A 26,429-nucleotide genomic window follows, 5' to 3' on the forward strand; every position below is an offset into this window, starting at 1 on the left:
TACATCAAGGGGCTAAATAGGGCTCAGGAGTGCAGTTTTTCAATATGAATCCAAAATCAAGAACACGGAGACATGACCTCAAACTAACTGGAGGAAAGTTTAAGACTAATCTTAGAAAGTATTATTTTACTGAAAGGTTAGTTGATGCTTGAAATAAACTTCCAGCAGAGGTAGTCAGACAGTAAGCAGTAAATGGCTTCAAACGTGCTTGGGACAAACATAGATCTATAGTCAGACACTACAATAAATAGTGGGTGTCCACTAGACAGAAATGCAGGCTCACTATTCCTACACTGCTCTTCTCACAAAGCATAGTGACCAAAACCGATTATTATATTAATAGGAGGAAAACAGAAAAAAAAAAAAACACCTAAATGATCCAACTTGTCATACCAATTGTTGATGTGAAGTCAATCAAACTCATCTACAGGGCTATTCGACTCTGTAATATATTTTTGAAAAGCTGAGAGCGTATGAATCCTGGCAATTGCCAGACTTCAGGTAACCTCTGGCAATCTATTTACAAAAAATGAAAGAAATGAGGCCCTTTCATATGAAGGGTCCAAACAGTTCCCCCTGTATATCTTTTAGGTGACCCTCTATTTACCTCTACGGACTGGCAGGTCTGTTTACACCTGCCTGCATCTAAACTAATCTAATACACACAAAAAAACAAACAGAAGGGAATCCATTCTCCTTTGTTTAGGTGGATCGGATGGCAGTCGGCTATAAACAGACAGTGGAGTCCATCTAGACCCTGCCGTCCATAGAACAGAGTAGGCTCTGTCTGTGTCTGCTCTGCATAAACTAAGCGGACACAGACCTGTAATCTGCCCGCTCAGCTCTGATCAGCAGGAGATGAGACAAATCACCTGCTGATCAAAACAGATTTTCATGTGAAAGAAGCCAAAGTCACAAAAACTGTTACTCAGTTAGACATTATACCAATAACCTTCAGTTTAATGATATAGTCATCTTGGTTAACACTGGGACCAATGAAGACGGAGGATCCTTAAAGTGGTTGTAAACCCTTACATAAAGAGTGAAGTGACTGGCCTCTGGTGACACACAGAGATGAGGCAAATCCTCCTACATAAGTTGTACCTGTTTATCACAGTCTTCTCTTCTCCATATCAGCTCAAAGCCTAGAATTTTTAAAGCTTGTTTGAGCTGTGAGGAAAAAATGGGGGCAGAGAGCTGAAGTTGCACTCCACAGAGCTCAGTTAGGTGAGATCTGAGAGCTAATTGTAGGAAAGGGACACCCTCCCCCCCTTCCACACCCACAGTACACAGGAACAGAGCAGAGGCTGTCAATCAGCTGGAGATCCCTTCCAGGTCACTTTTTTCTCTTGGTGTCAGGAAACTTTGTCTGAAGTGATTCTTGCTAATAGCAAAGGAAGGAAGCAACAGAAACAACACTTAGCCTGGGTTCACCCTATTACGAGCACAGACATCACATGTGATTCACACTGCATTGCTGTGCAGATCACATGTAATGTCTGTGCAATGAGAATTCAGCCATACAGTTTGTATGGCTGAACTCGCTGCAGGAACCCTTTTTTCCTGCACTGGAATCAGATCGCATGGGTGTTCCTGTCTGAATTCACAGTTCACACTGCGATCCAATCTGGAGGTGTAATTAACTTTGTATTGACACCCGCAGCGGTCCGCAGAGGGCAGTGTGACCTGCCTGCGATGGAGACGTGATGCGGGAACCCGCACTGGAATCGCCCAGGTTCCCACATCGCAGTAGTATGAACCCAGGCTTAGTGCTCCTAATTGAGACAAGCACACACTATAAAGTGATATGCTTTGTTCATATATTATGACAGAGGTTTACATCCAAAGTGTATTTCCACTTTTACAGTCAAATTTGAGAAAACCCAACTATATGCATTTCCTTTCACACAGAATACCTGAAAAAAAACCAAACATTTTTTTAACCTTTTGGATGCTTCCAAAGAGACAGTGTTAGGGCAGACTGCATTTCTGAATAAGTTCTCTCCCAATAGAGAGGCGTAGGATAAGCTGAACTTACTCTTATTTACAAGCAATGGAGAAGCCCAGATTCTAAATCTTGAACACTTTGTTTAGACAGACAGTGGTCAAATCTAGTTTAATGATAACGGATAATGAGATCTGCCAGCACAGTTCCAGCAGGGTTAATTATGGCAAACACAGCTCCCCAGACTCCTCAAACAAAGAGAACTACATAACTTTTCAGTGATGGAAAGAAAAGAGCATCTAAAATGGTAAACCACAATTTTGATATATTTGTTTTAAGTTAAGTTATGCTATGTGAATGAGCATTTGTAGTTAGCAGGTTTTATCCCAAGTTAGCAGCAAAACTGGAAATACACTTTAAGAATAATACTGTCAGCTGAAGCGCATTTTAGAAACCTTGACAAGTGCAGTCCTTATTGTACAAAAAAAAAATAAAGAAAATATGGAAAATGCAAAATGTATTGGTGGATTAAAGTATGTCTTTAGGCAGCAAGTGATCTAACAGTATGAAAGATTATCTTGTTGATGAAGACTGAAGAGGCATTATGTGTGGAGGTATAGGAGTGTGAGCACTGCACAGTTAATTCGAAATGATGCTCTGCTGGACCTGTTAAAACCAGTGGCGGCCGGTGTGTTGGAGGCGCAGGGGTGCCGCCCCCCCTATACATGCGTCCGGCCCCTAATCTGCATGCGCCGGACGCATGGAGTTCAATGGGGCTTTTTTTTTTTTGCATCACCTGATTAGAGCCAGAGGCTCTAATAGGGCGATGCAAAGGGTGGACCCGGGGCGCAGAGCAGTGCGTCCCGACTCCACCCATTGTGTGACAACAGCGAATGAAAATTCGCTATTGTCACACGGATCCTCCTCCCGGCCAATCAGGGAGCGGGTCTAATACCGGATTCCTGATTGGCCGCAAGGCAAACCCCATGCCATTAGCCGAGGAGGAGGCGGGAGCGGGAGGACCCGAGGAGACGCGCCGGGGGAGGGGACTGAGGAGAAGCCGCGCCGCCGCCGTTGATGATCCAGGTAAGTGCACTGAATTGAAGGGGGCATGCACGCTAGTCTCTGCATTGAAGGGGGCATGTATGCTGGTCACTGCATTGAAGGGGGCATGTACGCTGGTCACGACATTGAAGGGGGCATGTACGCTGGTCACTACATTGAAGGGGGCATGTATGTTGGTCACTACATTGAAGGGGGCATGTATGCTGGTCACTACATTGAAGGGGGCATGTATGCTGGTCACTGCACTGAAGGGGGCATGTACGCTGGTCACTGCACTGAAGGGGGCATGTACGCTGGTCACTACATTGAAGGAGGCATGTACGCTGGTCACTACATTGTACATTGAAGGGGGCATGTATGCTGGTCACTACATTGAAGGGGGCATGTACGCTGGTCACTGCATTGAAGGGGGCATGTATGCTGGTCACTGCATTGAAGGGGCATGTATGCTGGTCACTACATTGAAGGGGGCATGTACACTGGTCACTACAATGAAGGGGGCATGTACGCTAGTCACTGCATTGAAGGGGTCATGTACGCTGGTCACTGCATTGAAGGGGGCGTGTACGCTGGACACTGCATTGAAGGGGGCACGTATGCTGGTCTCTGCATTGAAGGGGGCAGGCTCGTCAGTGTTTTGAAGGGGGCATGCTGGTCACTGTGCAATGAAAGGGGGCATGCTGGTCACTGTGCATTGAAAGGGGGCACGCTGGTCCCCGTGCATTGAAAGGGGGCACGCTGGTCCCTGTGCATTGAAAGGGGGCACACGCTGGTCTCTCTGCATTGAAAGGGGGCACACTATACCTTAATTACTGAAGTCCCCTTTCACACTTTTGCGACCTCAAAGTCACGCAATTTTTTTTACAGCGTTTTTTGCTGCAAAGCAATGCCCATTACATTTTTCTGTTTGCGACCCCTCCCCAAAAATTTTGAGCACCAGCCGCCACTGGTTAAAACAGTATTAAACCCAAAAACAATTATAACGTAGCTTACCAATTCTTAGATGTGGTGGCTGCATTTGTTTTTTTTTGGCTCCCTTTCCCTTATTTTCACCTGGTGATTTGGCCTGTAAGTCTACTGTTTTTCAAAAGAACAAGCTCTCTTGCAGATGTAGCAGTTACAGAGATAAGAGAAACCATTTAACACAGACAATGGTGCTTACAATTTATATATAACGTTTATCCCAAATAAAATGGTTTGCTTTTACTGAGTAAAAAGGGTTAGCTAGAGTTTGGCTTCAATTTGTTAGTGTATCTTAATGTGTGACCATCTAACACTGCCCACTCTCAGACTGACAATTCTGCTGTCTAACTACTCCTCGGCCACGCTATCGTTGATATATGTCCTCACGGCCGCTCTCTGGTTCTGGGAATGCCTCCCTGGACGTCCTCCTGTGTGCGCGCATCAGGAACTTATTGTGTGCCTTGGACACAGCGCATCACTGATCAGAGTGAAGGGTCAATCACAGCGGCCCTTTACAATGTGATCGCTGTGTCCAATCACAAACGATCACAGATGTAAACCAACCAGGTCTTTGCCTGTTAACGGTTCTCCTTCAAAAAAACGTGTGAGGGAAAGAGACCCGATCTGTGAGGGGAGCAGGGAGTAGTTTTTGTACAGTGTCCTGATCACCAGTGCAGCCTATCAGTTCCTACCATTGCAATTCATCAGTGCCGCCTCGTCCAGTGCCCATCAGTGCAGCATCATCAGTTCCCATCAGTGCAGCTTCATCAGTGCCCATCAGTGCAGCTTCAACAGTGCCCATCAGTGCAGCCTCATCAGCGCACATCAGTGAAGGAGAAAAAATACTTATTTGCAAAATGTCATAACAGAAATTAAGAAACCCTTTTTTCCCCCAAAATGTTAGTCTTTTTTTGTTTAACAAAAAATAAAAAACTCAGTGGTAAATACCACCAAAAGTAATCTCTGTCTCCAAAATTATAAAAATGTTATATGGGTACAGTGTTGCATGACTAAGTGTCATTCAAAGTGTGACAGCGCTGAAATCTAAAAAGTAGCCCGGGCAGGAAGGAAGTGAAAGTGCCTGTTATTAAAGTGGCTAAAGGTGCCCCATACTCTTTCATTCAGAGTTGGGGCATTCTAATACAGTAGGTGGGTTACTAGCCAATTCACCAGGTGAAAACAGAGGGGGAAAAAAGCCTAATAATATAAAATAATGCAGCCACCACATCTAAGGATTGGTAAGCTGCAAAATGTAAAATTTTTAGTTTTTGGGTTTAATACTGCTTTAAAGTTAAAGCGGAGTTCCACCCGTTTTTGTCTTTATTAATAGTCAGCAACTGCAAAAAGTGTAGCTGCTGACTTTTAACAAAAACCACTCACCTGTCCCATGGTCCAGCGATGCGACCAGCAGGAGTCTCGGTTCTCTCCCTCTTCTTCCTGCGGCGCAGGCATCTCTAGTGTGGGCACCCGGCTGTGACAGCTTGCGGCTTTACAACCAGGTGCGAGTTGCACTGTGCGCCCTGAGTGGTCGGGCAATCTTCTGGGACCTGTGACATGTCCCAGAATATTGCAGGGAGGGAAGGGAAGAGGAGAACTTCCACTCGAACTGCCTAGGCGCCCGAGCGGAAGTGGGAGCGGGTACCTGTCAAATCGAGGTACCTGCCCCCCCCCCCCCCCACAAAAAGTGACATGCCAAATGTGGGATGTCAGGGGTCAGAAGCTCTTAAAGCGGAAGTTTCACTTTTGGGTGGAACTCCGCTTTAAGGTATTAGCTATAGGCCTAGAAAATACAGTCTGTAAATGGGTAGAAGACTGGCTAAAAGACTGTATTCAGAGAATAGCGATTATTGATTCATACTCTGAATATTTTGTAGTGATGTACTCCAAGGATCAGTGTTGGGTCACTTACTTTTTAACATATTTATAAAGTATTTAGAGTTTGGGGTGTAAGAATGGAGGGGCAGAGCTATGAGTCACCCATCCATCCTCCATTCATAGATCACTTTCCAAAGATAGGTGCTGTAGTACAAAGAACATAGGAGCAATTTTTTTTTCAGGAAATGACTATGCACAAGCTGATTTTTCATCAACAGCAGGTGTAACCGCTGTCAAGGTTTTCTTTAAATGAACACCATTATAATGACAGCAAAAAGCTCTTTCTCAGCACTCTAGTATCTACAGAAACTGTCAGTGAAGCTGCATCCTCTCCTGTAATGAACAAGTGCCTATTGCTCCCATAGAATATAACTGCCTCTTCATCAACTTACATCAAGCAAATAGATGGAATGTCAACGACACTACTAGTATCAATGATTAATGAGAATATCTAGGAAGAGAAATGATGTGCAGTATCTGTAGATTACAACTAGTGCAGTAGTACAACGGGTTTTCTATATTAATGTAGATAACATTTAAAAAAAAACAAAAAACAAAGATGCTTCCCTACTGATGCACATGCGCTGGCTTGTGTAAGGTTCGCCTCCACCTCGCAATAGCAGACAGTTAAAGAGATAAAGAAAAGTCGCATTCCGGATCTCTTCTCCACTGCATGTGTTACTATTCCACCTGGGGTTGGGCAGACCACCTGAGCTCCTCCCTCTAACACATTTTACTCAATGAGAGCTTATTCATAGAGTTCCACTGAGTGAAACATGTTAGAGGTAGAAGTTCAGGTGGTCTGCTCCACAAAAGGTGGAATAACATATTATACATGGGCCAAGAGAAAATCTTCCAAATTCTAACATTTGCTTATATTTGAATACACAGGCTACAGGAGCATGCAGGAGAGGGGTATAAGCTTAGAATTCGGTTTACTGAATGTGAATATAAAACTCTCTTTTGTCAAAATTTTGGAAATTGTTCTTCTGTTCATTGAGATATTGATTAAAATCTTACTTTTCAAAAGGGGTGTACTAATTTATGCTGAGCACTGTATATACAATAAATAAATATATATATATATATATAATGGCATGCGACTTGACAATTAGTCTATTAGTCTCATACCTGGAATATTTGCTCTGCGTTCAGTTATGATTAGTGAATAGGTGTTTTCAACAAGCTGGCTGAGGTATGCACACGGTTACCAAAACCTACATTCCAAATAATGATGTTCTAAATTTTTGTTAAAATTATGGATTGTATAAATACAGTACCAATTTAGGTTTTAAACTATTGGAAACCATGTCATTTATGCAGTTTGTACAGTTTTATGTCATCTTTTGCAATACACTAAATATTATTTTTCCTAATATTAGCACTGACATTTTGAGTTTTCTTACAATTTTTATGAGAAGATTTCAGAATATGTCAACAGTGCCTGCATCTGATTGTATGCAGGGGTTGTTCGGCCAACAATTTTCCAACAGGCTTCTTTGACAGAAGTCGATTGAACAATCAACTTTTGTCGAACATAGCTTTGCCAGCAAGTCCGAACACTGCTTACATTTCGGTCAAGCCAGTGGGAACTGGCTAAACTTCAAGTAGTGTATGTCCAGCTTAATGTTGGCCATACACTAGCCGAAAAAACATGCGAAAATCTGTCATTTGGTCCATTCTTTTGTTTTTCGTCCTGTTAATGGGCACAAATAGAAAATCGGTTTTAACTTTTCAGAGCTGAAAAATTGAAAGAAGTTTGGAAAATTCTGTCGAACAATAAATTGAAAGGTTAATGTGTTTCTCACCCGAACGGTTTGCTCTAGGCATATGTGACAAAACGAAGGAAAAACAGATTCATTTATGTCCATTAAATGATTTATTAGTCAAAGTTAGTTTGGCCGAGTGTTTGCCATATTGAAAACAAGTTTGAAAGATGTTTCGGCTAGTGTATGGCCAGCATAACACTTTTTTCCCATGAGACAAAAAAAAAAAACATGGTGCAAAAAATTATATACAGGTCCCTCTCAAAAAATTAGCACATTGTGATAAAGTTCATTATTTTCTGTAATGTACTGATAAACATTAGACTTTCATATATTTTAGATTCATTACACACAACTGAAGTAGTGCAAGCCTTTTATTGTTTTAATATTGATGATTTTGGCATACAGCTCATGAAAAACCAAAATTCCTATCTCAAAAAATTAGCATATCATGAAAAGGTTCTCTAAACGAGCTATTAACCTAATCATCTGAATCAACTAATTAACTCTAAACACCTGCAAAAGATTCCTGAGGCTTTTAAAAACTCCCAGCCTGGTTCATTACTCAAAACCGCAATCATGGGTAAGACTGCCGATCTGACTGCTGTCCAGAAGGCCATCATTTACACCCTCAAGCAAGAGGGTAAGACACAGAAAGAAATTTCTGAACGAATAGGCTGTTCCCAGAGTGCTGTATCAAGGCACCTCAGTGGGAAGTCTGTGGGAAGGAAAAAGTGTGGCAGAAAACGCTGCACAACGAGAAGAGGTGACCGGACCATGAAGAAGACTGGGGAGAGGGAAATGCCAAAATGCCTGAAGTCCAGTGTCAAGTACCCACAGTCAGTGATGGTCTGGGGTGCCATATCAGCTGCTGGTGTTGGTCCACTGTGTTTTATCAAGGGCAGGGTCAATGCAGCTAGCTATCAGGAGATTTTGGAGCACTTCATGCTTCCATCTGCTGAAAAGCTTTATGGAGATGAAGATTTCATTTTTCAGCACGACCTGGCACCTGCTCACAGTGCCAAAACCACTGGTAAATGGTTTACTGACCATGGTATTACTGTGCTCAATTGGCCTGCCAACTCTCCTGACCTGAACCCCATAGAGAATCTGTGGGATGTTGTGAAGAGAAAGTTGAGAGACGCAAGACCCAACACTCTGGATGAGCTCAAGGCCGCTATCGAAGCATCCTGGGCCTCCATAACACCTCAGCAGTGCCACAGGCTGATTGCCTCCATGCCACGCCGCATTGAAGCAGTCATTTCTGCAAAAGGATTCCCGACCAAGTATTGAGTGCATAACTGAACATAATTTTTTGAAGGTTGACTTTTCTTGTATTAAAAACACTTTTCTTTTATTGGTCGGATGAAATATGCTAATTTTTTGAGATAGGAATTTTGGTTTTTCATGAGCTGTATGCCAAAATCATCAATATTAAAACAATAAAAGGCTTGCACTACTTCAGTTGTGTGTAATGAATCTAAAATATATGAAAGTCTAATGTTTATCAGTACATTACAGAAAATAATGGACTTTATCACAATATGCTAATTTTTTGAGAGGGACCTGTATACAGTGGGGAACATAATTATTTGATCCCCTGCAGATGTTTTAGCTTTGCCCACTTACGAAGAAATGAAGGGTTTACATTTTTATCATAGTTGCATTTTAAATGATAGACACAGAATATCAACCAAAAGAACACTCAAAACAAATGCTATAAATTAAGTTGCTGTTCAGTGAGTAAAATAACAGAATTTTTGTAAAATCTTACCATAAAATTCCTTTCTCTGAGTCCTCCACACAGTCGCCGCCCCTCACATAGTCTTCACCAATGGGGTATTGACTTCCGCTCCGCAGGAGTAGCTAGGCATAAGACTTGTTAGAAACAAAAGCTTTTAGCATAGACACACCCATGGGGGCTGTCCCACTGGTCAATACCCCCCTGCAGTAAGCCATCCTAACTCAGTTTGGTAGCATAGCAGTAAGTGTACAAGAAAAAACCCCAAAAGAGGGGCGGGGGCGGTGACTGTCGGAGGACTCAGAGAAAGGAATTTTACGGTAAGATTTTACAAAAATTCTGTTTTCTCTTACGTCCTCCGACAGTCGCCGCCCCTCACATAGTCTTCACCAATGGGATGTCCCAAAGCAGTGTAGACATGAGGGGTGGGAGACACAACCGTAGAAAAGGCAACGCAGTACCCACAGCAGAGAAGAACTGCCGAAATCGCCGGGACATGAGCCTCGGCCCAAGACAGAATGTCGGTCACCTCCCGGGCCGCCCGGGCACCCCTTGGTGGTTTATGTAAGCCACCGCGGTAGCATTGTCCATCTGTACCCGTACAGGACGGCCCTGAAGTCACTCCGACCACCGGAAGAGACACAGTTTGATCGCTCTCAATTCCAAGATGTTGATTGGAAGGGAGGAATCCTCCTCTGACCAAGTGCCCTGGGCAGACAGGTTGCCCAGGACTCCACCCCAGCCCGACAGGCTGGCATCCGTGGTAATCACCGTCCACAGTAACGCACGGAAGGATTTTCCTTCCGACACAGCCGGGGACTGAAGCCACCACAGAAGATCCATTCTGGTCCGGCGACTCAACGAGACACTCAGATCCAAGGACTGAGGTAATCTGTCTCACCTGGCCAGGATCTCCGCTTGGAGAGACCGTGTGTAAAACTGAGCAAATGGTATCGCCTAGAAGGCTGACACCATCAACCCCAGGCACCGCATACAGGTCCTGAGTGACGAGGATTCATTGTCCCTGAGGGAACCAATTTCGTTCTGAAGGGTCCAGAGCTTGTCCCCTGGCAGAAACACCTTTGCTTGAGCAGAGTCCAGAACCATTCCCAAATAGGGAAGACGAACCGAAGGAGACAAAGTCGACTTCTAAGCGTTGATGGACCGAAAGGTAACGCTACAAACTGATAGTGGTCCTCCGCTATGGCGAACCGGAGGTACCTCTGATGACCCTTTGAAAATGGGGATGTGCAGGTACGCATCCTTCAGGTCTATAGAGGCCAGGAATTCCCCTGGACTCAGGGAGGCCACAACCAAGCAGAGGGATTCCATACGGAACTTTCGAACGCGCACAAAGTGGTTCAGAGCTTTCAGATCCAGGATAGGACGCACCTTGCCCTCCTTCCTGGGTACAGTGAACAGATTTGAGTAAAACCCCCGAAACCTGTCCCGATGAGGCACCGGGACAATCACCCCCTGGGCAAGTAGGTCCTGCACCGCCCGATGCAGGTCCTGTAGGCGCCCTGGGGTCAAATGAAGATTTGAGGGAAACAATCTGTCCGCCGGCCGTGAAAGGAATTCGATCTTGTATCCCGATCGAATGATTTCCTGAACCCACCTGTCCGGAATTCGGAGCAGCCAAGGTTGGAGGAAACGGGTGAGGGCGTCCCTTCAGGCAGAGGCGGATTGAGTCGCCGCACCGGCATGCCCGGACTTTTGCTTGCCTGCCCAGGGCTTTTTCTGGCCACCTTGGCCCTTGAAAGGTTTGCCCTTGTTTTGTGTCTTGAAGGCACTAAAGGACCCCTGATTGGGTCTAAAGGTGGGACCCCACTTGCCACGAAAAGGCTTGTTCTTCAGATTCTGGGGCAGCAGAGAGCTTTTGCCCCCAGTGACTCCTTTCACCAAAGTATCTAAAGCCTCACCAAAAAGGCGGGACCCTGCATAGGGAAAATCAGCCACTGTTTTCCGCGACGTCTGGTCAGCTGACCAGCTCTTCAACCGTATCAGTCGACGGTTAAGTACCGCGACACTAGACAGGCATACAGCCAAAGGGGCCTCATTCAAGGCCACATCGCACAAATACATGACCCCTTGATGAATTTGGTCCACCATAGCCAGCGTACCAGGGTGGGGCAGAATCAGACGAGAGAGTGCGTCTAAGCACCTTAGTCCAATCCGCCACCGCCTGAGCCACCATGACAGAAGCGAAAACAGGTTTGAGCATGGAACCCGCCACCATGTAGGTATGGCGGGCAAGAGACTCCAACCTCCTGTCCGTAGGATCCCGGAACACCGGGGTATCTTCCGTGGGAACCAGAGTAGCCTTGCTTAACACGGCCACCGTGTGATCCACCTGGGGAGCCACACACCAGCGCGAATGCGTAGAAGGCGCAAAGGGGTAAAGCAGTTTAAACCGATTAGGCACCGTGAAAGGGCGTTTTAAACTGCGCCATTGTTCATTCACCGTGTGATGAAACTCAGCGGGGCAGGGAAAAACCTACACGACTTGCGGGTCCTATGTGTACCAAAGGAGGACACAATGCCCGGAGGAGTGGGCTCATCCTCCAAATGTAGTGTTTCTTTTACAGAAGAAATCAAAGCATCCATTGCTGCGCGTTCTTCAGGCGACCCGGGGGACAATCATCTACCCCCTCCACCTCCCCCTCAGACCCCAGTGGGTCCAGGGACTAGTGAGACCCTGAAAAGGGCACGCCAGCCACATCACCATCTGAATCAGAGGAGAAAGATAATCTAGGCCTTTTCATAGCAGCTCGTTCAGCCATCAGCACCTCCATTTGTGACACTAAAGTTGCCACCACAGCGGCCAAATTAGGCATAACGGGGGGTTCAGCAGAACTGGGGTCCCCCACCAAAGCTGGGGGGAATTTGCTGTCCTGAGATTCCATTGCAAAAAATATGACAAAAAAGTACTGGCCCTTTAAAAGCGCTGCGGATAGCGCAGCCCACCGTTATATGCACAGTGTACACAGACCCCCTAAAAGGGACAAAACTGAGCCAGGAAGGATAAAACAGAGAGATATGGAAGAGACAGTCTGCAGAGCCCCACAGAGTGTTACCACACCGATCGCTGCTCCAGAGGAAAAAGGAAGTGAGGTCACCAGAAGCTGAACTATATGCTGCAAGGCTAAGGGAAAATGGCTGCCCATAGAAAGTAATGGGAGGCTTCGGCAAGATGGCCGCCGACATGTGCTCGGAACAATCGTTCTGCCACACACAAGATGGCGCCAGATGTCGCCAAAACACCACACAGAAAGCTATTAGCAAATCCCATAGTGAAGCCAGACATGCTGCCCACATCCAAAATGGCGGACCGCGCATTTTTCAGCCGAAGCGGTCGCCTTACACACAGTCTGCACCTCCTAAACACTGAAAGTGACACCGGAAAGGGGCCCCCAAAACCCACACAGCGCCAGCAGTGCAATAAAAAAGACCCCTGCAGGGATCGCATCAGGGAGCCCCACAAACGCACAGACATGAGGGGACACACAGCAACACAGGACTGCCACCAGACAGAGGCCCCACACAGAAAAGTACTTACCTGTACCGGATGGCGTGGGTTGCCTCTATTAACGGAAAGCCTCTGTCTTCAGATGACAGGGAATGCCGTCAGCCAAAACGCAGGACACAGCAGCACTTAACCGCATAAGCGTCCATGTGAGATAGCCACCTCACAGGCTGCATCCCTGCTGCGAACAGGGATGGGTCATTCATAACGCCAGGGCGAACCATAGCCGAACGCTCAATGGCGGGCTGGGGATCCATCTGACCCTCTGCCCTGTAGAGCCAGGGCGGTGAGTCCGATTCCCAGCTCCGCAAAATCCATCTTCATCCGAAAATCCGACTAAACTAAAGCTGACAAAATAAACAGCTATTAAAGCAAAGAAAAAACTGACATTCTTGCAAATAAAAATCATAAGAAAAGATTAGAAGGCTGAGACTGTAGCCCCAGCACAGGGAAGCCTATCTACTCCTAAGGCTAGGCGGAGACAAACTGGGTTGGGATGGCTTACTGCAGGAGGGGTATTGACCAGTGGGACAGCCCCCATGGGTGTGTCTATGCTAAAAGCTTTTGTTTCTAACAAGTCTTATGCCTAGCTACTCCTGCGGAGCGGAAGTCAATACCCCATTGGTGAAGACTATGTGAGGGGCGGCGACTGTCGGAGGACGTAAGAGAAAAGTATTTTATCCCCAAGCCAAACATGACTTTGTACTTGGTGGAGAAACCTTTGTTGGTAAGCACAGAGGTAAGACGTTTCTTGTAGTTGGTGATCAGGGTTTCACACATCTCAGAAGGGATTTTGGTTCACTCTTCTTTACAGATCTTTTCTAAATCCTTAAGGTTTCTTGGCTGTCTCTTAGCAACTCAAAGTTTCAGCCTCCTCCATAGATGTACTATAGGATGAAAGTCTGGAGACTGACTAGACCACTCCATGTTCTTCTTCTTGAAACACAACTTTGTTGCCTTGGTGGTAAGTTTTGGGTCACTGTCATACTGGAAGACCCATGTTCAGTGTTCTGGCATGGGGAAGAAGGTTCAAAATTTTACAATACATGGCCCCATCCGTTGGCCCCTCAATGCGGAAAAGTCGGCCTGTATATTAAACAGAGAAACAGCCCCAAAGCATCATTTTTCCACCTCCGTGCTTGACTGTAGGGATGGTGTTCTTAGAGTCATAGTCAGCATTTTTCTTCATCCAAACATGATGAGTCGAGTTAATGCCAAAGAGCTCATATTTGGTCTCAACTGACCACAGCACTTTCTCCCAATCCTTCTCTGAATCATTTAGATGTTCATTTGCATTACTGTACATGTGGCTTCCTGAGGGGGAAGACTCGCCGTGTTTGGAGGAAGAAAAATGCTAACTATGACCCTAAGAACGTCATCCCTACAGTCAAGCACGGAGGTGGAAACATCATGCTTTGGGGCTGTTTCTGTGCTAAAGGTACAGACTAACTTTGCTGCATTGAGGGGCCAATGGACGGGGTCATTTATTGTAAAATCAACCCCCTCCAACAGACTACTATTCACATCAGAAACCGTATAGTTTATATACATATAATCGGTTTGCCCCTTTTTATTCTCTGGATGATGAGCAAGTTGGTGATAGATTTATTCCACAACATCCCTATGATCCTCGTCCATATTGGCCCACAAGAGGACCATTAGAATAAGAGGAATGATTGGCCTATGGATAAAGGATCACAATACCACCCTCCCAGAGAATACAGAGACAACCAATGGGGGGTCCTAGAGCTAATGCTGGACCACCATACAGGCAGGATGGACAGTTTTCCTATGCCTTTCCCCCCCTAGACCTCAAAGACATGATCTGTTGAACGGTCAACCTAATTATGGAGATACCCCACACAAAAAACCTTATCAGAAGAGGAAAAATCAGCAAATAGTCAATCCTCCTTATCCCCAACAAGTTAATCAGACCCCCTATTACCAACATTTTTTAGGGGAAGGCCGAGGAAGCAAAAGAAGCAACAGAGACGGAGGGGGAAACGGGGTGGGAGAAAGGTCAACAAATACAAAAAAAAGAAAAACATATATATGGTTTCAGGTATTTTCAACACTAGCAGTGTTTTGCTCACTAAAGAGGAATTAGTGACACTCAAATAAAGGTCTTAATCTTTAAAAAAAAAAAAAAAAAGTTGAACCATTTTCAAACATTTATTGATTTACAACGGTTCATGAGACAAAAAGTAACACATGCAAAATCCCATTATTAGGAATAATTCAGTTCCTTCTATCTGCAAACATACATATTTGAAGAATGCCTCTCTTTAACCCTCCAGGTGGCTCACATCCACAAATTACAGTTTTTAAAGATATTGTAGCGGGAGATATAGAAAATATGTCCAATAAAAAATCTCATGGAGATAGATTTTTATTCTTAGGTATGAAAAATTCCTTGTAATAGGAATAAAAGTGATAAAAAAAATGTTAATGGGAAGTGTCAAAATAAAAGTAAAATTAACAATAAAAAAAATGTAAAGCCCCTCCCCCCACACACAGAAGCGAACGCATACGTACGTCGTGCCCGCATATGTAAACGGCGTTCAAATCCCAATGTGAGGAATCACCACAAACATTAAAGCAAGAGCAATAGATCTAACACAAGACCTCATCTGGAATTCTAAACAAGCAACTTGTAAAAAAATTATAAAGTGTCGCCTTTGGAGATTTTTAAGAACTGAAAAAAAAAAAAAGAGCGTTTGAAAGATTGCTGCGAAAAATACAGTGTGACATAAAAATAAAAAGTTGCAATGGCCACCATTTTATTCCCTAGGGTCTCCGCTTAAAAAAACATATACAATGTTTGGGGGTTCTTAGTAATTTTCTAGCAAAAAAAAATGATGATTTTTACATGTAGGAGAGGAGTGCCAGAATAGGCACGGTATGGAAGTGGGTAAACCTATAGAACATTTATGGAGGGAGCTGAAAGTTCATGTTGCCAAGCGACAGCCAATAAACCTTAAGGATTTAGAGAAGATCTGTAAAGAAGAGTGGACCAAAATCCCTCCTGAGATGTGTACAAACCTTGTAACCAACTACAAGAAACGTCTAACCTCTGTGCTTGCCAACAAGGGTTTCTCCAGCAAGTACCAAGTCATGTTTTGCTTGGGGATCAAATACTTATTTTACTCACTGAACTGCAATTCAATGTGTAACATTTGTATCATGTTTTTTCAGGATTTTTGGTTGATATTCTGTTTCTATCATTGAAAATACACCTATGATAAAAATGATAGACCCTTCATTTCTTTGTAAGTGGGAAAAGTTACAAAATCCGCAGGGGATCAAATAATTAATTTCCCCACTGTAGCAAACACTTTGTGGTGAAACCACCTAAGTATGTTGGCTTTTTAAAAAATATAGATGCAAATGTATTTAGGAGAGAGATTAGAAGCATGCAGGCTGAGTGATAGAATTATATTGGTTCTCTGGCCAGATCCAGAGGCAGCATATTAAATTCTAGAGCGGTAACCATACCAGTCCATCTGATCCTAGTCTAGATCTTCTGGGGCCTCTGTGAGTTCTTCCATTGATCACATCTCCCTTCACTTCAAAGTCATACTGAAAAAGAAAAAAAGATACACTTGCAGAGTTATGACTGCTAGATGCTGAACACTTTTTGTGCCTATGAAACCGTTACAAGGTTAAATACTGTTAAAGGACTCTTGACAAATTTAACAATTTTAATGAGTGGGCCTAGATAAACTTGAATATACCTTATGCAAAAATACATTTTCTCCATGTAACTTATTCTAATAAAATATATGTATTTTATTTTCATCTGCCTAGTCCACACAGATTCTTTCAACGTGTATTCTATATAACAATCATAATAATACATTTTAATTATAGTCGCCATTCAGAACACCTAAGGTCTCCTTACAAAGATAGCAACAAAAAAGTAAATAAAATAAACATACATTACATAACCTTTAAATTACAAAAACAATATTCTTAACAAAGTTATATTTTAGAAACCATAAGCATCTATTTTTAACCAAGAAAAAAATGCATCTCCACTTCATGTAAAAAAAGTTTCCTATTGGACAGTATTTTGTGTGAAGGAATCTACACAGCCAGGCACAGACTAAAGGAGAGAGGAATTCAGCTCAAACACACTTGTGATATATTAATCACTGCATTAAGTAATTTTCTTCCATTAAAAGCTGCATGCATATAAGGCTTGTTGATTCCCATCCCAAACAGGCAGAGTACTACCTCTGTCACTAGATGAAGATGCTCATCTCCCCAGACTGGCATCCTTGGTGACCACTGTCCAATACAAGGGGAGGAAGGATTTGCCCAGCTGAAGCACTGGAGAACGAAGCCACCATATAAGGGACTCTCTCGTTCCCCAGCTCAGCCGGATCTGATTGTCCAGATACTGCAGATTCTTCTCCCATTTGGCCAGAATCTCCCTTGCAGGGACCTCGTATGGAACTGTGCAAACAGAACCGCCTCAAAAGGTAAACACCATCAGGCCCAGCACCTGCATGCAAGTCCAGAGGGATGACCATCTGCCCAAAGGTCTTAGATCCCTTGTCAGTCGACCCTGAGGGACGAAAAAAAATCTTATGAGCCGAGAAGGAGGGTCCACGTCCACGACGAGGGTCCTTGCCCTTAGTAGTCTGTGGAAGAAAGGTACTCTTTCTCCTGTGAGACCTTTAATGATGTCTTCCAGGATAGCACCAAACAGGCAATCTCATTGAAAGGGAAGATCATGCAGGCCTTTTTAGAAGTCTGGTCCACAGACCAGCATTTGAGTCAAAAGACACGCCGAAGGACCAGTCGAAACAGAGCCGAGCCACTAGGGGAGCCGGATCCAAAGAGACATAACAGATAAATTGCAGCCCCTGGACCAGCTGGTCCACCAGCTCACCAAAGGCAGGGAGGAGCTACCCCCCTCAGAATATCGACCTTAGTTCCGAACCAGCCCGAGTGTACATATTGCGGGCCACAGCCTTGGCCTTCCTGTCAGCCGAGTCCTTAAAGGCCGGGAACTCTTCAACCGGAATCATGGTTGCCTTGTTTAATCTGGAAACCGGAGGGTCAACCACCAGTGAGGAAGGAACTCATCATAGGGTGGAGCAACTCGCTTAGGGACCACAAGGGGAGGCTTTGCTCGTCCCCACTCTGTAGTGATAATTCTGTCAAAAATAGGAGGGAAAAGGGAACACCTTTGCTGCTCTGAATGGCTTGTGAGTGGCAAAGGGAATCTGCGCCTCTGTTGCAGCTGCGACCTCCATCTTTAAGTCTTAAGTACAGATGCAATCAGTGCGTCCACCAGTGCCTTTTCGTGCGCAGGTGCAGAAGTGGAGGAGTCCTCCTCACTATCTGAGGATTCAGGGCGCATGGTCGCAGACCCAGCAGGGTGACCCACGGTGGCCAAATCAGATTCAGGATCTGATGAGCCAGGTGAAGGCGGGGTTGCTTTATGCCAGCCGGGGGTGCTTTATGCCAGCCCGTCGTCAAAAAGCTACCTCCACCCGGGACACGAAGGACTCCAGGACCACCGTCAATGCATCGATGGGACCTGGAGAGCCCCGCAGCCCCCCGAGAGGGGATCCATGAGTCACCAGGGGAACCCCACAAAAAAGTATAAAACACTAAGGGACAACCCCCACCGCTCAGGCAGAACCACCGGGTTTGCCAGTGACAGAGCACCAATGGATCATCAGCAGAAAGGGAAAGGAACCCACCAGACTCACCACCCAGCAGAAACCAGCCACTTCAGCCACCAGGAAAATCTGCACCGCACGAGCAGGGATCAAGAAATTAAAGAATCCAGAAGTCAGCACCAGGGGATGAGGAGGGGCTCCCACCGCCATAAACGCCACCCAGAAGGCTCCACAAACAAGATCTCTGCTGTTTTCTATGGCAGACCACCGCAAAATGGCCGCCGGACTACACAAACATAGCCGCTGTGCATTGCAGCACAAGTCTACAACAAAATAGGGACCCCGCAAAGCACCAGAAGGGATCCCTCGTCCTCAAGCACAGGGCCAGGCAGGATGGGGGGCCCTGGTAGGAGCCCCCCACCAGGTACAACCCCCCATCACAGCTGATCGTCCGGTAGCCGGCGGCGCACCCCCCACCCCCATTGCTAGCATAGCGCCCTGCCCCCACCACAGGAGGTTGACCAGATCACCCACACAGCCCAGCATAAGTGTGTGTGTGTGTGTGTGTGTGTGTGTGGGGGGTGCGACAGATGAAGGGGATTGTCTGACAGGAAGGCATCCAACCTGATGGTGCTTGAGAGGTCCTGCAAAGGAGAATGGGAGAAACTGTCCAAATGGGTGTGCCAAGCTTTAAGCATCATACTCTTAAAAGACTTGAGGCTGTAATTGGTGCCAAAGGTGCTTCAACAAAGTATTGAGCAAAGGCTGTGAATACTTATGTACGTGTGATTTTTTTTTTTTTCATTAATTATTTTTAATAACTTTGCAAAGATTTCTAACTTGTTTCATTATGGGGTATTGTTTGTAGAATTTTGAGGAAGTACATCTTTTTTTTTTTACCTGGGCAAACAAGATTTGACAGTAATGTATTCAAACATATATTCAGTTTCCTATACATTTTAAATACTTTAGCACTTGTACCTGAATAGCGCTTAAGAAAAAGAGCCAAAAAAAAAAAAAAGAACATTTTTTTTTTTTTTTTACCCGGGCAAACAAGATTTGATGGTAATGTATTTAAATATTTATTCAGTTTCTTAGCTCTTGTACCTGAATAGCGCTTAAGAAAAAGAGCCATTTTTAAATTTCCACTATGGGCTGTTTTTGTTTTATTTAAAAAAAATTGTCATACCATTACTACAAAAAAATGTAAACACTGTTTTTCTGGGGACAAATGGGGGTTTCTTTTGTAAATATTGTCTCACAGCAATTATTTTAAACGTCTAGTATGTCATCTATTGACCAAAAAATAAAACCCCAAATGCCCAAGTTGGACACTCTGATCATACAATGTCCAGCTTAGAGGACCTGTGTGAAGTCACAAGAAGCAGATGTTTGTATTCAGTCTCCAGTGCCATCATTTGTATTGCAAAAATAATTTATTGATTAGCGATAGGCATGTACAGTGAATACTTCTTTTTCAAGCCAGATACTTTGTGAGAAACAAAAACACACTGGGCTAGAAAAGCAGTTTGGCAAAGGATAAAGCGATGACAGGATCAAGGCAACAGGTAAGGGACAAGCAATCGCAGAAGTCTCATCTTATGAAAGATGACAAGCGTAGACATAGCATTATGTATCAAGATTATTATCTAATATAATGCCTAAAGATATTCAATATCCGACTTACCTCATCAAGGATTCTTCCCTCTCTGAAAGACTGTACAATCCCTAGATAAAAGAAAGTCAAAGTAACTGATTACATTAGAATTTGCTCAGTGCAGATAAGCAGCCTTCAGCATAAAATACATACTTGAGTCTTATAAATTTTCTCTCAAAGATGCATATCATAATGATTTTTTCTATGCTGTTCAAGAACTGAAAATGACTTGTGAGGAAAGAGGATGTGTACATAAATAAGAAACTGTTTATTCTGTTTTGTGGTAAGAAAAAGATGCAAAACAATCATCTTATCAGACTCTACAGGCCTCAAGCAATTACTGCCATTACTATTTTCGCTTATATCTGTGACTTTAGTTCAAAAGACTGTACCAGATGGCAAGGGTACACACACACACACATAGCCTACTTACAGCATGTAAAATTAATAATATATGTGTGTGTGTATATATATATATATATATATATATATATATATGTGTGTGTGTATATATACAGTGGGTACGGAAAGTATTCAGACCCCCTTAAATTTTTCACTCTTTGTTATTTTGCAGCCATTTGCTAAAATCATTTAAGTTCATTCTTCTTCCTCATGAATGTACACATAGCACCCCATACTGACAGAAAAACACAGAATTGTTGACATTGTTGCAGATTTATTAAAAAAGAAAAACTGAAATATCACATGGTCCTAAGTATTCAGACCCTTTGCTGTGACACTCATATATTTAACTCAGGTGCTTTCCATTTCTTCTGATCATCCTTGAGATGGTTCTACACCTTCATTTGAGTCCAGCTGTGTTTGATTATACTGATTGGACTTGATTAGGAAAGCCACACACCTGTCTATATAAGACCTTCCAGATCACAATGCATGTCAGAGCAAATGAGAATCATGAAGTCAAAGGAACTGCCTGAAGAGCTCAGAGACAGAATTGTGGCAAGGCACAGATCTGGCCAAGGTTACAAAAAGATTTCTGCTGCACTTAAGGTTCCTAAGAGCACAGTGGCCTCCATAATCCTCAAATGGAAGACGTTTGGGACGACCAGAACCCTTCCTAGAGCTGGCCGTCCTGCCAAACTGAGCTATCGGGGGAGAAGAGCCTTGGTGAGAGAGGTAAAGAAGAACCCAAAGATCACTGTGGCTGAGCTCCAGAGATGCAGTCATGAGATGGGAGAAAGTTGTAGAAAGTCAACCATCACTGCAGCCCTCCACCAGACGGGGCTTTATGGCAGAGTGGCCCGACGGAAGCCTCTCCTCAGTGTAAGACACATGAAAGCCTGCATTGAGTTTGCTAAAAAAAACACCTGAAGGACTCCAAGATGGTGAGAAATAAGATTCTCTGGTCTGATGAGACCAAAATGTGGAGAAAACCAGGCACTGCTCATCACCTGTCCAATACAGTCCCAACAGTGAAGCATGGTGGTGGCAGCATCATGCTGTGGGGGTGTTTTTCAGCTGCAGGGACAGGACGACTGGTTGCAATCGAGAGAAAGATGAATGCTGCCAAGTACAGGGATATCCTGGACAAAAACCTTCTCCAGAGTGCTCTGGACCTCAGACTGGGCCTAAGGTTTACCTTCCAACAAGACAATGACCCTAAGCACACAGCTAAAATAACGAAGGAGTGGCTTCACAACAACTCAGTGACTGTTCTTGAATGGCCCAGCCAGAGCCCTGACTTAAACCCAATTGAGCATCTCTGGAGAGACCTAAAAATGGCTGTCCACCAACGTTTACCATCCAACCTGACAGAACTGGAGAGGATCTGCAAGGAGGAATGGCAGAGGATCCCCAAATCCAGGTGTGAAAGACTTGTTGCATCTTTCCCAAAAAGACTCCTGGCTGTATTAGATCAAAAGGGGGCTTCTACTAAATACTGAGCAAAGGGTCTGAATACTTAGGGCCATGTGATATTTCAGTTTTTCTTTTTTAATAAATCTGCAACAATGTCAACAATTCTGTGTTTTTCTGTCAGTATGGGGTGCTATGTGTACATTCATGAGGAAGAAGAATGAACTTAAATGATTTTAGCAAATGGCTGCAATATAACAAAGAGTGAAAAATTTAAGGGGGTCTGAATACTTTCCATACCCACTGTATATTACACATATATACACACACACACACACACACACACACACACACACACACACACACACACAGTATATCTGACACGACCCAGTTAGTATAAAATATATTTATTTCATAGACAATGTAAAGATAGTAATGTTATACAGTTGAGTAAAAGAAGCATGCTTTTATTTTAATCAGAGGTGGAACTAAAGTGGTTGTAAAGTCAGATTTATAAATAACTGGCATCCCCTCTGTTGTAGCAAGATAATGTACTGTGTGTGTCAGTTTTTTCTTTAATTATAATCCTAAATAGCTTCTTTCACATGGCCTCCCTCCGCTCTTCTTCCCCAATCTAAGGAGAGAAGTGGAAGGGGCTGAGATACCCCTCCAACGTCAGCTAGCCAGCAGAGGGAGGTCACATGACCGCACAGCGGCATTGTGCAAGAAGGTATTTAGGATTATAATTTAAAGGGATTGTAAAGACTGAAGGTTTTTTTTATCCTTAATCTTAACAAAAATCTTTCCATAAGAATATATGTGCAGTTAATTTATTTTACACATGTTAGTTACCTGTAAAGGCCTTCCTTGTGTAGACACTCAAAAAAAGACCAGAGATTGCTGCTGGATGCTATCATCATGGATGACCCTCCTAGGCCAGCACAGAGTATTTAGACAGTCCCAAAAGAGGAGAAGGTGATGGCATGCAAGGAGAAGGGGTTGTTCTACTAGGGAAATGACTACTCCATTTTTCTAGCAAGTTTAAAACATTGAACAGGAATAAAACTTTGAATGGGAATTTCTGGAAATTAAAAACACTGCTAACCTTTAAAATAATTTAATTTGCTGTATATTTACCTACAATTTTTCACATTTGTGACAGGTCTTTTTAAATATCCACAATTATTGTACCTAACTTACAACAAACTAGCCATTCTATAACTGAAATTCTGTTCTCTGACCACACCAACCATCCAAGTCGTTTATCCTCATGAGTATGACAGCGGGCAGTTTATGCAAGAGAAGTGTAGAGGGTGTTATGGTGGGCAGATTGCATAGGAGAGGAATGTGCAGGGTGTGACAGCGGCAATATGTGCAGAAAGAGTAGATTTGTAGATATGTTAAGTCATATTTTTTTTTGTTTAACTAGCAGGTTGAACGAAAAAAAAAAAAAAAAACCTGACCCAATTTCCCTATCCACAGATTCAAGGTGGATGGGGGAATCCTCGCCGCTGTGTCGGTGTATTCTGATAGTGGGGAAAATTCTTTGCCGTCATAATACACAGATCAGTGCTGCAGTCTATTGCCTGCAGTGCTGATCAAGCATCTAAATCTGACAGGGCGGTTGAACAGAAGTCAAACAGTAGATCGACTTTTGTTCAACCACAGTAGCAACACATGAATTGCATTTTGGCTGCTCCCTGCTCAACCAGCTGAATTTGGATGAATGTATGGCCAGCTTAGGAGCATTTGACCACAAATGCGGGTTACTGATCTTTCCATATATAGTAACAACATCTCTAAATAATATGAGCTCTTCACACACACAGTTTTACCGGGAGGTCAAAAAACACTGTCCAGAAAATAGACCAGCTAAAATGAAAGAAGGTTATGCTGTGGAAAAGGAAGGGAACATGTCAGTGGTACTGTGCACTGTGAAGTTGCTGAGGAGGGAACTGGAACAGGCAGAATTTGTAGGTAGAACTGGGGACAATGGAAGTCCAAAATAAGACTCAAAAAATGAAAGCTGAAATGGAAAAACATTGTTTTTGTAATAAAATCCAAGAGTAAGTGGTGCTGAGCACTAAGGGGTTATTCCATGTACTAGGGACTGGCTGCTGAGTGCCAATGAGGGTTTAATGCACATGCTTGAGTACTGGTAGCTGAGGGAATACTGCACAAAAGCATAAGAAATACAGAAGACTAGGAGAGGAGGTTAGAGCACACATTGAGTACGGAGTGCTAATCCTACATGAGCTAGGTACTGGTTGCTGTGGAACTAATGTAGATCAGGCTGGGAACTGAGCACTTGTGAAATAACATACAAGGGGTGGAGACTAAGCGCTGGAGAGATAACACACATGGGCTGGGGGGGCGCTGAGGGGATAATGCATATGACTTGAGGTCAGGGCTTTGCAAAATTAATAGGGAAGCACCGAATATTCGGCAGCCGAACATTATTCGGCCGAAAATAGAAAAAATAGCACTTTCGGTGTTCGGCCGAATAAGTCAAAAGGCCGAATAATTTTGTGCCGAACAATAGGGCTGAACGATAGTCGATATGATATCGACTATCGTTCTGTGGCCGTAGGCGATATTCATATCGCAGAGGTCACGATATTTACAGGGGGAAGGGACTCGGAGGAGGACAGGAGGACTCACAGACTTCCGTGTTAGGCAGGGGAAGCCGGGACACTTCAGCGGTGAGCATACATACATTACTCACTCGTGCACTGCAGCCCGCCCCACACATTCAATGAGTCTTACTCTCCTCCCTAGTTTTTTCAATGGCACATTCAGGAAGCCAATCACGCCGTGATTAGCTGCACAGCGAACCAATCACGCGTGCCTGCACACCTGATTGGTTCCGCTGTGCCGCTACTCACAGCGTTATTGGCTTCCTGAATGTGCCATTGAAAAAACTAGGGAGGAGAGTAAGACTCACTGAATGTGTGGGGCGGGCTGCAGTGCACGAGTGAGTAATGTATGTATGCGGCTGTGCTCCTTTCCAGGCTCCTACTAGTTCACCTCCAGCCTCCTACTACCACCACTATGAGAGACTGTCTGTCACAATCTGATCGAGTCCACACTGACACTGACTGACTGTCACTGAGTAATTTATGTTACCACATTAACCCTGACCTGCCCAGTGCCCTGTATCTGCAATTAAAATTTACAAGGCTGCCTGCATGCTTCCTGATTTCCATTCCCAGCATCCTTCCCAATCCCTACAGTGTCACTAACATTAACCCTATGGTACAAGGCTGCAGTGTGCACTGAATCCCATTCCCTACAGTAACATTTAGGGAGAGAGACATGAGAGGACAAGAGAGAGAGAGAGAGAGACATGAGAGGACGAGAGAGAGACATGAGAGGACAAGAGAGAGGACAAAAAATTGGCAAAATAAATGGAAAAAATGCGAAACACCGCGTTCGGTATTCGGCCTTCGGCCAAACATTTCATTATTATTCGGCTTCGGCCAAGAATTTCATTTCGGTGCATCCCTAGAAATTAACACATATGTGGTTGCTGATGGGCAATGAGGCATTACCACATAAGCTGGGGACTGGGTGCCAAGAGTGTAATGCTCATATTCTTGGGATAGGTCACTGAGGGGTTAACACGCACACCCTGGATACTCAACATGAAGGGGTTACAGCAAATGCTCTTGAAGCCAATTGCTCAGAGGAAAAAGCAGATACATTGCTGACAGATGAATGAGAGGTTAAACACTCAGATGCTGGGGGTAGTTGGCTCAGGGGTTAGTACTCATTCTGTTGAGCCTAACCACTAAGGAGCTAATTCACATTATCTGCTTGTATTAAAAGTGGCTAGCGTGCTCTGTGTACTGAAAGAGCCATCTCACTGCTCGGCATCAATACTGTGAAGTGAGTGGTATCTAAAGAGGGCAAGATACAGAGGAAAGAACAATGTGTGTCCAAACACACACAACACAATACTGCACAGCAGTACATACATGTACAGCAGCCGCCTAGGAGCATTGGACACTGGTAAAGAAAAAAGCCACTGGCCAGCCAGGTATAAACCCCCCCCACAATTCCAGCATGCTTCCATTCTGCATAGAACCAGTACTTAGGAGTAGATCAAACAAACAGAGGGAATGGACCTGTTTCCCTTAACCACTTGACCTCCAGAAGATTTTGCCCCCTTCATTTTTTGTTATTTAGCAATGTGCTACTTAACCTGGCAATTGCTCTGTCATGCAACACTATACGCAATTCAATGTGTCATATTTTTCACACAAAAAAAAAGCTTTGATCACCACTAGATTTTTATTTTTTATTATATAAACTAAAAAAAAAAAATAAAAAACTACAATTTTGAAAATAAATATATACGATATAGGGTATTTTCCACTTTGTTAATAAACATATCCAATAAAACTAAATTTATTTAAAAATTTGGGCCAAAATGTATTC

The 26,429-nt window shown here is 43.9% G+C and overlaps 1 protein-coding gene across 1 annotated transcript in view; it reads right to left on the reverse strand.

Annotated features, from left to right (window-relative positions):
• BRCA1 (BRCA1 DNA repair associated) overlaps positions 1–26,429 on the reverse strand; it is a 413,307-nt gene that overhangs the window by 62,932 nt on the left and 323,946 nt on the right. Inside the window, exons 18-19 of the mRNA XM_082271609.1 lie at positions 20,205–20,245; positions 16,377–16,460 (exon numbers count right to left, since the gene is read on the reverse strand). Coding sequence (XP_082127735.1) covers positions 16,377–16,460; positions 20,205–20,245 — 125 coding nt within the window. The remainder of the gene's footprint in view (positions 1–16,376; positions 16,461–20,204; positions 20,246–26,429) is intronic.

This window comes from Pelophylax lessonae, assembly GCF_965119305.1.
Source record: "Pelophylax lessonae genome assembly, chromosome: 11".
Classification (NCBI taxonomy): Eukaryota; Metazoa; Chordata; class Amphibia; order Anura; family Ranidae; genus Pelophylax; species Pelophylax lessonae.